The following is a 13,026-nucleotide window of genomic DNA, read 5'->3' on the forward strand; positions in this document are numbered from 1 at the left end:
TACTGTATAGCTGACTTCTCCCAGCACATGAGAAAAGTCTTCCTTGATGCCAGGAGGTTATTACATGTCTTCTCTTGCAGTTCTCTTACTGTATTTAGTGTGTACTTCGTACCACCTTCAAATAGGAATATGCGTGTCAAAGCAATTTAGAAATGTGGTGGATTCTCTTCACATTCAATTCTAGAAAGGGTTCTTGTGCAAGATTAAATCTGAATGATTAAAAAAAAAAAAAAAAAAAACCTTGGTAGCACCTCTGGGCTGCAAAAGTATACCCAAGAAATGATCAGTTTGTACTGATGCTGTTCATTCTAATTGATGTAGTTTTGCTGAATGGTATCTTTTAGATGGTTTGTTCCCTCATAATCTAAGGCTAGGCTCAGCTCAGTTTGCATAATAGCAAATAAAATAGCTTTCATAAAAATATACGGATCCATAGCTGTTGTAAATCAGTGCACTGCTGGCACTTCAGACAGAGGATCTGGCTTGTGTTGTTAAATCGGATCCTTTCAGAAAGCCGTTAACACCCTTTATTTACATGTCAACTGATGTTTTGTTAGTATTAACAAACTAATTAGATTAGTAAATTTTCTTCTATTTATACTTTCTATATTGAGTTTTAAATGTCAATGACATTTAAATTGTTTAAATGCACAGAACAGTCTACTCATTTTTACTTTTAAAAGTTTGCTTTTCCGTGATTATCTCAGTATTAGAAGTTCTCAACCCTGCAGGTTTAATGTTGTGCTTTAAAACAAAGGAACATGTAGAAATTTCAATCATTTCACTGGAACTAAAATTAATATAAGCATATGCATTCATAATAGATTCTACAGGAATCATATGTTTATATTAGATTCAACACATGGGGTTTATAAATTGACAGGATCCCTTGAAAAAGAATCCATCATATTGACTTGGAAGCTAGAGAGATACAAGACTGCTATGCCAAGTCCGGTATTATGAGAGACACTTCATTTCCACAGAACACTTTAATCCAAGTTATTCCATTTCTTTGAGGACTCGCTGTATAGAGTTCTGCATGATGAGCATTATTAAAAAATATGGGTTTTTTTGGGGGGGTAGGTTTTTGTTTTTTTAAGAAGATTAATTCTATTTTAAGGAACTATTTTGTAATCATGTCCATCACTTCAATGAAACAATTTTTTGGTTTATTCAAAGACTGCTAAATCCTGTTAAAGATGTATTTAATTGTCCAAGTGATAATTTCTTTTTTTTTCCTTAATTTTTTAAAAAAATTTCCAGGTTCAGGAAGCAAGAACCTAGTCTGTATTTATACAGACTGTATTTAGAAATTTACATCATATATGAAAAATCAGATGTATGAAGAGCTTTGTTTTCATTTTTGAAATCATGTCCATCTAATTACACACCCACTCAGAGGATTTTGGCATCCATACGTTTTTTCTGACAGCAGTTTGCCTGCTTCTCTGTTCATGTGGCCTCCAAGGTGAAAGTTGAAGGGTAGCAGAAATGAGATGGTTTTGTCTGGGCAGTGGGCAGGGAGGAAACTGAAAGCCCTCTTTTTCTCTCTGTTTACTGCAAAGCTCTTTTTTTAGGAGGGGAATGGCTTTGGAAACCAAAGGACAGGACAGTGGTGTGACCCCATGATCAAATGGTGCTTCCTGGTAAGACTGTGCAGTGGGGCAGGAGTCAACCTGGATATTGAGCAACCCACCTGCTGCTCTGTGGCACTGGGAAGAGGATGTTCTTCCTTCCAGCTGCAAAACCCTTTCTGCAAATTGCATTTCTGTATATTGTGGACATGAACATTGAGGCCTCACATATTTGCAATTAAAATGTATAGCCCTCTAAACACAAGCTATTAATCCCGAGGTAGCTAAATGACTTAAGGGATTAGAAAAGAGACTTCAGAGTGACCTGTGGAGCCATACTGCTGTTCTGGAGCTTAATCAAATTGCGCAGAAATTAGCAAAATATTTGAATTCATAGGTTGAGTTCAGTTCTACCATTTCAGTGGTGAAAACATGAAGAGTCCCATATCAGCCTTTATTCCTAGACCTCTGAAGTATGAATATTAAGAATACATTCCACAAAAATATGTACAAATTAATGTCAAATTAAGATCTTCAAAAAGCTTTAGAAGAATGTTCTGTGGAATTGCCTCAAAATACTTCAGTGTTCTTGTTCATCCAATTACGAAAATACTGGTCATATGAGTCAGTTTTAGGCTTTAAATATCCACAGAAAGCTCAAAAGTATTCTGATCTGGGGTTTTAGATATGCTTATCTTTACAGAGGATGTACTAACCAGTTTGAGTCAGGAGTTTATGCACATCTTGGGCATTTTGTGCATTTCTGCTATTTGTCTGACAGTCACTTAGTCAAATGTTAATCTTCCTTCGCAGGATAAAAAACAAGATGTTTTCTACTCTAATATTAGACCTTTTAAACATTTATTGCTTTTGATTCAGGACATACTTATTATCCCTCTCCTTTGAAGTTAGATAGAAAATGCAGAAAACTAGTTAGAGCATAGATCAATAGGGCAGAATTTCACTCTACTAGCATACATTATGAAATATTGACTTATCTAAATCACTGTGGGCATTAGTTTTCAGGGAGGCATAGAAAATGGCAAAAGAAGATTGGTTGTAAAAATAACTAGTAATAAGAAAGATACAAGAAAAATTAATCTGAATTTTGTAATTTTGTGTTACAATATTTTTGGAGGCTAAAATCTGGGCTTCAGAYTGAGAAGGTAAGTAACAGAGAAATGAAGTATGAGAAGAGTGAAGCCTCTTCCGCTCCTGAAATTCATTGCATCCTGTGAGGTAAGGACCCTCAGGAGTGGATTTTCCTATGATTTTTAAGAAATGAGGGATTCCAACCTAAGAAAACAATGGATGATTTTAAAAAGAAAAGGTGGTTTATGTTTGATATTAGATTACAAATTGATATTGGTGCTACAAGTCAGCATTCAGATCTGGGTCCTGCTATGAGTTCCTCCGAGTCATTGGACAGGTAGTTTGATTTGCTGTGCTGTTGCATTTCTCATCTGTAAAGTAAGAATGATAATGCATCCTTTTTGCTCTCTTCCATTTGTCTATTGGTACCTGTGCAAAGGATCGCATTATCTGTGCCTTGCTGTGTAGCTGTTTACTGACTAACCCAGTAAAAAAACAGTCTGAAACTCCTGGGTGGCACCCTATATAAATAATAATGTTGTCCTCTCTTGAGAGGCTCAACTTAGAGGATTGTCACTAGCAATTACATTCAGCATTATATGGGAGGATGCCAAGACCCCCAGGGTAAGCAGAGTTATCTAATTATCCTATTGTAAATAAAACCCAAGCACTGATTACTGGTATTTACATACAAATAATCGGTGTTTCTGGTTGGAATGAAAAGAAATATGTTTCTCCATGGATGATTTTACTAGTCATGCATACAGTTTACAAATGACGATCTTTTGCCTGTAAATATAAATACAAATCTGCTAAATTCAGTCAGACGTTATTTTTAGAATCACAGTGCCAGTTCTTGCTTCTGGGCATATTCATGTAACCATGCTGGTTCCCATGGAATAATGCAGTTGCAACAAGAGGTGGAATTTGTCTACCAAAAATCTGTCTTCTATTTGTTAGTGTGTTAACAAAGCAGCAACAACAAAAACTGGAATTGTAAAAGGATGGTCTGTTGGGACCTTCTTTGAAATTGGATATCTCGGTGTTTATGCAATGCCTCCCTTCTCTCAGCCTCATGAAATTAGAAGTTACAGATACTTGAAAGCAGAAATCCTGCCCAAGTCCTACCCAAATAGTAGCATGGCACCTGATTTCCTCCAGTGGTATTCTGCCCAGACACAGGATCTTCATCCTGTGGGAGGCGCTTGCAGAGGCCACCATGTATTCCTCTGCAGAAGGCCTCCAGGAGACCGGATCCAGTGAGCCCACAGGAGCATGCTGTTCCAGTTGGTGTCTGTGAGGGATCTACGTGCAAGATTGGGATTGTTCATGGCCTCTTGCCTTGGGGAAGAAAAGAAGGAGGCATTTCAGTGTTGTCTGGTTTCTTGTGAAAACCATGGGCTGGAAATGAGTATCTCATGAAAGCAGAATCCTTTGCCTCTGTGGCTACAGCCAGAGAATATACTTTCACTCAGAATTTGATCCAGATCAGTTTGAAATCCTAAGGGACACCTGCATGAATTTAGGCAAATACCTGCATGACAGAGGGCAAAAACAAGCTTTGTACAGATATTTTGCACAGCTTCTTCTCTAGTCCGACAAGCTTTTGCTTTTGTTCCAGTTACTCTAGATTGGGAGTAATTATATAAATTTAATACCTGTGTGTGTGAGTGGATGCATGTACACGTGTGTGTAGATGAGAAGAAATTGGGCCTGCCTGTCACAGGGCAAGATGAGTTCTCCTTTTCAGTACTGTAATTTTCAGCATTGCATTAGAAAAGAACCATGGTTCTGTTTGAAAATCCAGAATTTGAAAATATGACATGAAATTTGCACGTTATCTGCTGCAAGAAATGGCATACTTCCTACAAGCTCATTTAAAAATCAGTAGAGAAAAAAATCTTACACTGGAAGCTGTGTGGGCCAGAAGTACACAGGATTTCAAATATGAATTAAGAGAAATTCAGCAGAAGTCAGAGCTGTTAGATGCTGCCTTCAGCTCAGAAAGCCTCTAAATTGTTTATTTCCAGAAGCTGAGAGGTTATACTAGGAGAACGATTTCCGTGTACATGCTCTAGGCCATTTTCTGCCCTTTGCTATTGATCACTTTTGAAGATGAGGTACGGGACTGGATGGACCTGTTAATGTGACTCATGGCTAGTCCTGCCTTCTAAATCATCAGTAATGATTGTTTTGGGAAATAATAAGAGGTAAAACAGATTTGCTTTAATGTGCTTTATTTCTCTCACCAACCTGCTGTCCCCTTCTGTTAGGGACACTGGATTGGACAGTTTCCCTAACAGTCGGTTTCCCTAACGCCTACTGCGACAGTAAGAAAACGTGACTTCTCAGGAATGGTAGACTAGATGCTGTATTGGGACTGGTTCCACTACATCTTCCTTATTAGGACCACAGAAACATTAAGAATAAAAGCTGTATCTAAGTACCAGAGGAAACATGTACGTTTATATTATCTGCCAGTAATTCTGTTCTGGCATAATGTGCTGCAAGGTGTTCCCTGCTAAAAGAGGGCTGGAATTGTGTGTGGAATCTATCAAAGTTGTACTGAGGTACGAAGTGCAAAGAGTTAGTGTTACTCATGGGGCTCTCATGAAAAGACTAGTGAGGACAATTGCAAGTGCAGTGAATATTCACATAGAAACAATATATAGTGGGGGAAATACTATGTAAAGTCTCTGTGTTCAAATTTCATAGCTCAAAAAATGATCTTACCCTATGCTTTAATTCATATCACAGTAGTTTTGAAGGGAGAATGATTGTACTGTCCTCAAAGTTGCCTTAAAATGGAAGTGGTGAAGGCGGAAGTAAATAATCACTTTTCCACAGGACATTAAGTGATATGCATGGTACTAAGATGAATACTTAGATGCCAGTGTTGTAACAAAAATATTAAATTTTAGAGCTATTAAAATGAAGAAACAATTGTGCAAAAAAATCTGTGTTTTAATTTTCTGGTTTGTAGAATTCAAAATTTTGGAAGATGTAGCTATGAGAGTTTTCTAGTTTCTTTTCARTTGCTTTGTTTATCAGTTTCTAGAGGAAGTATGGCTTTCTATAAGTAAAAAAGTCATAATAGTAGTGGTAAATAAACCAATGCAAAGCTTCAGCTAGGAAATAGTGAAACATACTGTGCAAAGCCAAATAAAATCCTAAAAAGCATTTTTAAGAATATTGCTAGATTTAGAAAATGACATAAGAAACATTTGAAGCAGCTCTGTGTCCTTCTTAGCTTTTCCCTCTTCATTAAAGGGATGATGTTAATTGTAAAAACAACAATTACTATATGAGTTGTCATTTCAGACACTAAATTTACATCAAAATTTTCTAGTCTGATAATAACCGCTTTTTGTGCTCTTTTGCTGTATGAAAGATCCTGCTTGTTTAATGCTGTTCAAAAATGCACATAGGATGCAAAGTAGAAAACTAGAAATATTCTTCATGCACTCCTTCAGTAATAATTTTGGGCATTCCTTGTAGATTAACACCATTTCCCTTAAATTACACTGCCTTTGTTAAAAAGAACAARAACAACTCTTTTCTGATACATTTTCTGATGGATTAAACTCAGTTTATTCCTCCAGTTACTTTTTTTCCAGGATATCCTTTTGCTTTAAGTGTACTCTTTTTCCTGTTACTGAATTGCATTGTACTGGTATGAAATTATTCTGGGAATTGCTTGCATATGGTCAGCCTTTGATTTTGCTGTATCATGAGTGAATTGGCAGTTGCAAAGTTTTTCAGCCAAGTCCATGTCTGTGAACTAATATAATAATATATTTGCAGGGTCAAGCTGTTGCTCAGCTCTGTTCAACTATTCCCAATGTTACTGTTTTTGGAACAGCTTCGTCTTTCAAACATGAAGCAATCAAAGATTCAGTAACTCACCTGTTTGACAGAAATTCAGACTATGTTCAAGAAGTAAAAAGGTATATTTTTATTTTCCCAAGTAAGAGTTATGTACTACCTAGCAAAATACTAAGAAAAATACTCGGGAGATCATTTCTATGGGAAGAGATTAAATTTGTGAGTTTGGGAACTATAGTTTATTCTAGATATTTCGCCTGCCCACTACAAGGGACAAGATAGCAAGCATCTCTCTCTTTCCTTACAAGCAATGTAAGCTCGTCTTATCTCATCTCATGTTCATCTGTTGCAAGCCAAGTAAATTAAGTGAAAAATAATGAAGATCTCAATGGAGGGATCTAATTTCCTGTTATTGGCATATATGTAGTAGTTCACTGTAGTTCACAGAGTAAGTAATTTTCAGTGGATTTATAAGTTACCCAGGTTTTGGAGGAATTCTCTGGTGTGATTCCATCTGCCTGGGATTTTATGTTCTGCAAGGCACTGATATCAGAGCACCATGAAGTCTGTTTTAATTTCAGATCCTTAGATTTTGTTTGCTTGTTTGCTTTCAGATTATAATCATTCCATTGCCTTCTGAAGTTGTCGTGTGTGTGCTTCCATTTCCATTTAGAAGCTTTCAAGTACTTTGTTTTTCAGTTTGTCTAACTATATCTATTTTTAGATATTGATATAGGTGGCAAACCTTCAGAATTAATAGGAAGGTCTTAGGAAAAAAATGTCTTTTTAATTTTACTTGTCAGACAAATAAGAATGTTTTCCTTGCATCTTGAATCTGTCAAAATACTACATTATGTAGCTGGGAAAAAAACACAAGAAACTTCTTCAAGGGCCACCCCAACGCAGTGCAGTTTACAGGCTTCCTGTCAAACTGATGCATTCCTCAGAATTATATGCGAAGCCTTAGAAGGTCCTTTGATATGAGGCCCTCAGAGGGCCTTTTGTGTACAGTTGGCTTTGTCTGAGCTGCTGTCAGTCCAGACTGGTGTGGAAGGAGTGTTGAACCAGGGTGCCCTGCCACTGTTTCTGGACCACTCCCAAGGACTGAAGAGAACTACTGAAGTGATCTATTACAAAGGGCATTTTATAACACAGGGGAAAAAAACCCTGAAAATCCTGAAATTTTCCATAGGAAATTTCATCATGAAAGATAGGCATTGTCCAACAGGTGACATCTCTGCCATTTTCTTACAGCTCAGAAGAATTGTAGCACATTTTCTTTAATAGCTTTTCTTTTGCGGAAGTATACATACCTACGCCCCTGGGAAGTTGCTGTAGTGAGGTGAAGGCTGAATTCTAGCATGCCCCACTTTATAAACATTGACTCAGCAAAAGGGAACACTTGAATTTCCTTGAAATTGTTAATCAGAATTCAAAACCAACCTTAATCCTAACTCTTGGCAGGAGCAACAGAAGACCTGATGTAAGCAGGTATGTGATGTGGGAGCACGTACAAGAGAAATCAGCGTTAAAAGCCCCTTTAACTTCTGGTGACTTCATGACTGCAGATAACATTGGCTGCTTCTGCTCTTCATCAGGATAGTTCTTTTCAGAACAGTTCCCTGGCACCACCCCCAACTCTTTGTATCAGACAGTAACTAGTGAAATCAAAACAGATGCTATGTGGCATCTGTTAAAATGCTTTTTAGTGGTCTTGGATTTTCACACACTTTTGCACCTTGCAATTAGGCCAAAAGGACAGAGAACCAGTGGGTACAAAACATGAAATGGAGATGCAATGCATTGGTTCATGCTTCTCTCCTCTTAACAGAATGGAGGTGTGAAGTATTGGCACATCTGACGATGCTAATTAAAAGACAGAACTGGCACTACAAAAATATGCCAATACTCTGGTTTGTTTCTCAAATCTGGATATGGTGTATTTTCACTTTCCATTGAAAAAGCAAGTACAGTGATAATTTTGAGACCACTATAAAGACAAATTGAATGTCTGGTTGCCTTTTGAAAGTGGCGGTGAGATGGATGACGTAGCCGTTTGATCCAGTTTTGCTTTGCTGGATATTAGCTGTATGCTATATTCTGTTTAAAAGGTTTGGCTGGCTAACAGGGAAGATTGCTCATTTGCCTTTGCCTGTCTGCTGCACACAGGTTTAGGCGGAACCCTTTTAAGGGAAGGGGAAGCTCTTCCTTTGTGGAGGGGTTGTGAGCAGGAGAGGGTGGCTTGAGAAAAGGTGGTGGTAGGAACTTGCTCTGTTGCAGGTGACTGAAATACTCCAGGGAGGAGCTTTCAACAGGGAGCAAAGTCAAAAACCAAACATCAGAGTGATACAAACATGGAAATACTTATAGGGGTGAGGAACCAGTGCAACCGTGGAAGCCACTGAAAGCTGTTGGATTGCAAGTCATTATGCATTTACAGTGAAACCTCATCCAGTGGCCTGAGTATAAATGATTACTCTACACAAGGCAACAGTACCCAAGAGTAAACTTGTCCAATTTTGTTGCCCTTTGTTACCAGTGGATGTATGAGTATCACCTTTGTTTTGTGAGGAAACAGAAAGATGCCTTACAAGTTACAAAGCTTCTTTCCTCGCTTCTAATTGTAATTATACCACTGCAGAAGGTATGGTCATCAAGAGATAATTGATGTTCCTGGTAATTAGACGCTATTGTCTGCCCCTTAAATCTTTGATAGTCTCAAGGTTGCAATTTTATGATAGTGTCTGCACTAGTGATTTGCATAATTGTTAAATTAAAGTTTATTAATCAAGAATTTACTACTGCTTGGGCTATCTACATGGTTAGGAGGTAGAATATTAGGCTTGGGTCAAACTAGTGACAAGATTTGGCAAGTTCGTGTTTTGCCGGAAAGAAAACCCAAATCAGGATATTTGAGCATATTTTTCTCTTCAACAAGATTTTGACATTGCATTCACAGAGCTGTTCATTGAAGCATTATAAATATTCAAGCTCTTTATGGAAACATTATAAATATTTTCTACTTTCTATAATATAGCCCAATTGTATCCTTAGAGCTAGGTAGTTAGCTACTGTTGACTTCTCTTTGTGCTTAAATTAACTTTCTGCTGGGGCCTAGCTGATGCAAAATTTGAAGCAAAACGATATGCCTGGTAAAGTTATTTAAAAAGTCTTCTGTCTGAGATGAACTGGGATAAGAAGAGCTATTTCCTTATGAATTCAGTAAAAGAACATCAAGAGATGGGAATAACAAAAATGTCTTCCTTTCTCTCTCTGACACTCATTCACATTAAAGAGCTTTTTGTCCATAGGCTGCTTTGTGATAATATAATTTTACTGTAAGTCCTCACAAAGGGGGAACAAAATGTTTTCCCCTTCTTCTAAGCCTGAAAGGCTTGGGTTGCTGAAATGTAATAATCAGCCTGTATCATGCTGTTTAAATGATACCTTGGATCCTACTGAAAAATGAGATTTCTTGCTTGCATTTTAGAATCTCAACAGAAGGAGTAGATATTGTTTTGGACTGTCTGTGTGGAGAAAATACTGGGAAAGGCCTCAGTCTTCTCAAACCACTTGGGACTTACATTTTATATGGTGAGTGGAAAAGTCCAGGTACATATTTCAAAACTACGGCTTTGCTAAGCACAAAAGCTCTTTTAAAATCATCCGTGCTACCCCCTCCAGAACTTGAGGCTTATCTGTGTGGCTGATTTTCTCAATTTGGCCATTTCCAGTTGAGAATTTTAGTGAGGCTGAGCATAGACTAAATTACTGAGACACAAAGGCTTATAAAAAAACTCTTAAAAAAAATCCCAAACTGAAACTGTATGTTTGTTTCAGATTGTTACCATCATTTGTTAAAATGAGGCACACAAAAAAAAACGTGTAGGAGAATGCTTGGTTCTCTAATTTTATGGACCACAGGGATCAAATAGTATGGCCAAGGAAATTGTAATAAAACAGAATTCTGTTCTTGTGGGAAGGAAACTTGGAAGAAGCTTTGAAGAAGAAATTTCTAGTCTTCATTTGACAAGACTATGTACATTGGCTGCTATGCATACAGAGTAGACATCTCTCTCCTGCAGCTTTGCCTGCCTGCTTTGGTGTTTGTTGATGATGAAACCACAGTTGGCCAGGTTCTGTAGAAAGACAGCTGAAGGGATTGCTTAGCTTTTGAAATGAAGACTATATCTATATTGCAGTGGAAGGTGGAATGACGTCATGGATAAGCATAGCTGCTTTCTTGTGCTTTCGTCTAGCTAGCCGAGTAGCAATAACACTGAATACATTGTCACTCAAACATCTGCTTGGACTGTAGAAGCCAACCTGGCTGCCTGTCTGTAATGAAGTTCAAGCCAAGTGAATCGTCATTACTCTTGTTAGCAGGTTTAAGTGTTCTGTGTATGTACAATCACCCATGTATTAGTCAGACCTCTGATGGTATCTGCTGATGAGAGAGAAAGAACATCAATGTAGTGATAGCTCCTAAATGATAGTGTGTTAGAGGCGGATAGCATTTTACTGCAGAGAAGTAGAGAGCTATAGAAGAGATTTGGTGTCAAAATGCTTTGTGACACTTAACCTGTTTTTTGTTTTTGGAAGATTTAAGAAATTATGTTTTTGTGATCTCAGAATATCTATTAACTTGTAGGGCTTTGTCACCTTGGCTTCTTCGTTGTTTATTCCCAAAGTAAAAGGACATCTACTAATCCATTTTAAACCTGTGGAGAAAATTTTTTCTAAAGTATGAATCACAGAAACCATTTTACATATAGTAAATGGTCTGCTTGTCAGCATGTAATAAGTTGTCTGTAAATGTACTCATCTTTTACAGGTTCATCTAACATGGTTACTGGGGAAACAAAAAGCTTCTTCAGTTTTGCGAAATCGGTAAGTGTTACACTGTTGTTATTCTGCTCCACTCTCCTCTAACCTCGGGTGTTTTTTTGTTTTTTTTTGTTTTTTTTTTTTTGAAACATTCTCATCTTTATCATTCTTTCATCTCCATTAAGTTGTTAGATCTCATGTTGCTAAAATGAAGATTTTTGTGAATGCAATGTGATCTGACATGTTTTCTTTTGATGTAACAGCTAGACAGGAACTGGATCTATGTGCAATGTGTATTTAAATTGTTAGCTAACAGACATATATCACTTGTACAGCTATGTTTAAAATCGGAGTGCATTGTTTATCATTGATGGTAGAATGTCATATCCATGGATAAGGATAACTGCCTTGTAGGTTCCTTATTTCTGAAAAAATTGTCAGTACAGTGCAATGAATTAAAGGAGATCTTTATCTCTTAAGACTGGGCTGTGTCTAGTTATTTCCAGCTTTTCAGAGATTAGTTCCATACAGAAATGCATTTTTCAGTTCTCCTTCACTTCCCTTTCAAATGACACCAAAGAGATTGTGCTGTTACATTTTTTTCTCACTGATGTCAACAAAATCGGAACTCAAATGTTAAAAAATTGTTCTTCAGCTTACTACAGCAACAAAATCTGGTCAGAAAACTTAAAGACAAAAAAGGACAAATACATCAAATAAACTGCTAGTGAGAAATAACCAGGTGTGAAAGCGATTCCTTCAGATGAGACAGAGGGGAGAAGTCCTGACTAAAGACAGATCATAAAATCTTTCTACCAAGAGCTCATTAACAGCTTCCAGCAACAGCCCCTTCCCAAGAGAAATTAACTTCAAAAGCCTCTGTGGAAGTCAAATCAAGATGAAACAAAGACTCTAACAAGAAGCAAGAATATGCTTTGCCTCCTAACTTTTCTCGACAGTTATAGTGACACAATCTTTGTTGTTGTCATGCCTTTTTGAAATAAAACAAGATAATATTTATTAAGGGTCCTTTTTACTAATAATATAACTGTGTCCGGCATGTGATTGCCACACATTGTAAAACCTGTAAGGTAGATTGGTCCATTGACAGCAGGCAGGTTCAACCGAAATATTTTTCGGATAGTACTGGTATTTATTTATTTTTTTTAAGAAGAATAGAACAATTTATTTGATTTCCACCCCTCATCTGCCAGACTTATTTCTTGAATTGCAGCTGCCATTTCCAGTATCAGCATCCGTGGCACGATTGAGATAATTTTCCCCCCAACCTTGTATTTGTCTATATTGAAGTTTCTATGCCACCTTGTTGCCTGCCCACTCAGTTTTGTGGGGGCTCTCTGGAATTCCTTGCTGCCAGCATGGTGTTTGACTACCCTAACATAAAAATTAAATAAAACTGTTGATTTCAAGTTCAGAACTATGAAAAAACCCTTAAAACAATAGAATATTTTTACTGTAAAATGGTTCTTTTCTCCAAATGCTCTTTCCAATGCTACTTCCAAAGATTAGTAAGAAAACCAAGGCAATATATAATAAAGTTTTAAGTAGTGCATCAGATTGTTTAGAAAAGTATAACTAGTTTCTATAGTAATGTAATTAATACTGTAAAATTAACTCATCAAAATTGTATGAAAATTTTAATTAAAAATTGACCCATTCAGATAAAACTTACTGGGAAGAGGAGTCT

The 13,026-nt window shown here is 37.1% G+C and overlaps 1 protein-coding gene across 1 annotated transcript in view; it reads left to right on the top strand.

The window, feature by feature from the left end:
* The window catches only part of VAT1L (vesicle amine transport 1 like), a 63,321-nt gene that overhangs the window by 17,993 nt on the left and 32,302 nt on the right, over positions 1-13,026 (top strand). The window contains exons 4-6 of the mRNA XM_026058594.1: positions 6,471-6,613; positions 9,982-10,085; positions 11,326-11,381. Coding sequence (XP_025914379.1) covers positions 6,471-6,613; positions 9,982-10,085; positions 11,326-11,381 — 303 coding nt within the window. The remainder of the gene's footprint in view (positions 1-6,470; positions 6,614-9,981; positions 10,086-11,325; positions 11,382-13,026) is intronic.

Source organism: Apteryx rowi, unplaced genomic scaffold, assembly GCF_003343035.1.
Source record: "Apteryx rowi isolate R43461 unplaced genomic scaffold, aptRow1 scaffold_1, whole genome shotgun sequence".
In the NCBI taxonomy this organism is placed as follows: Eukaryota; Metazoa; Chordata; class Aves; order Apterygiformes; family Apterygidae; genus Apteryx; species Apteryx rowi.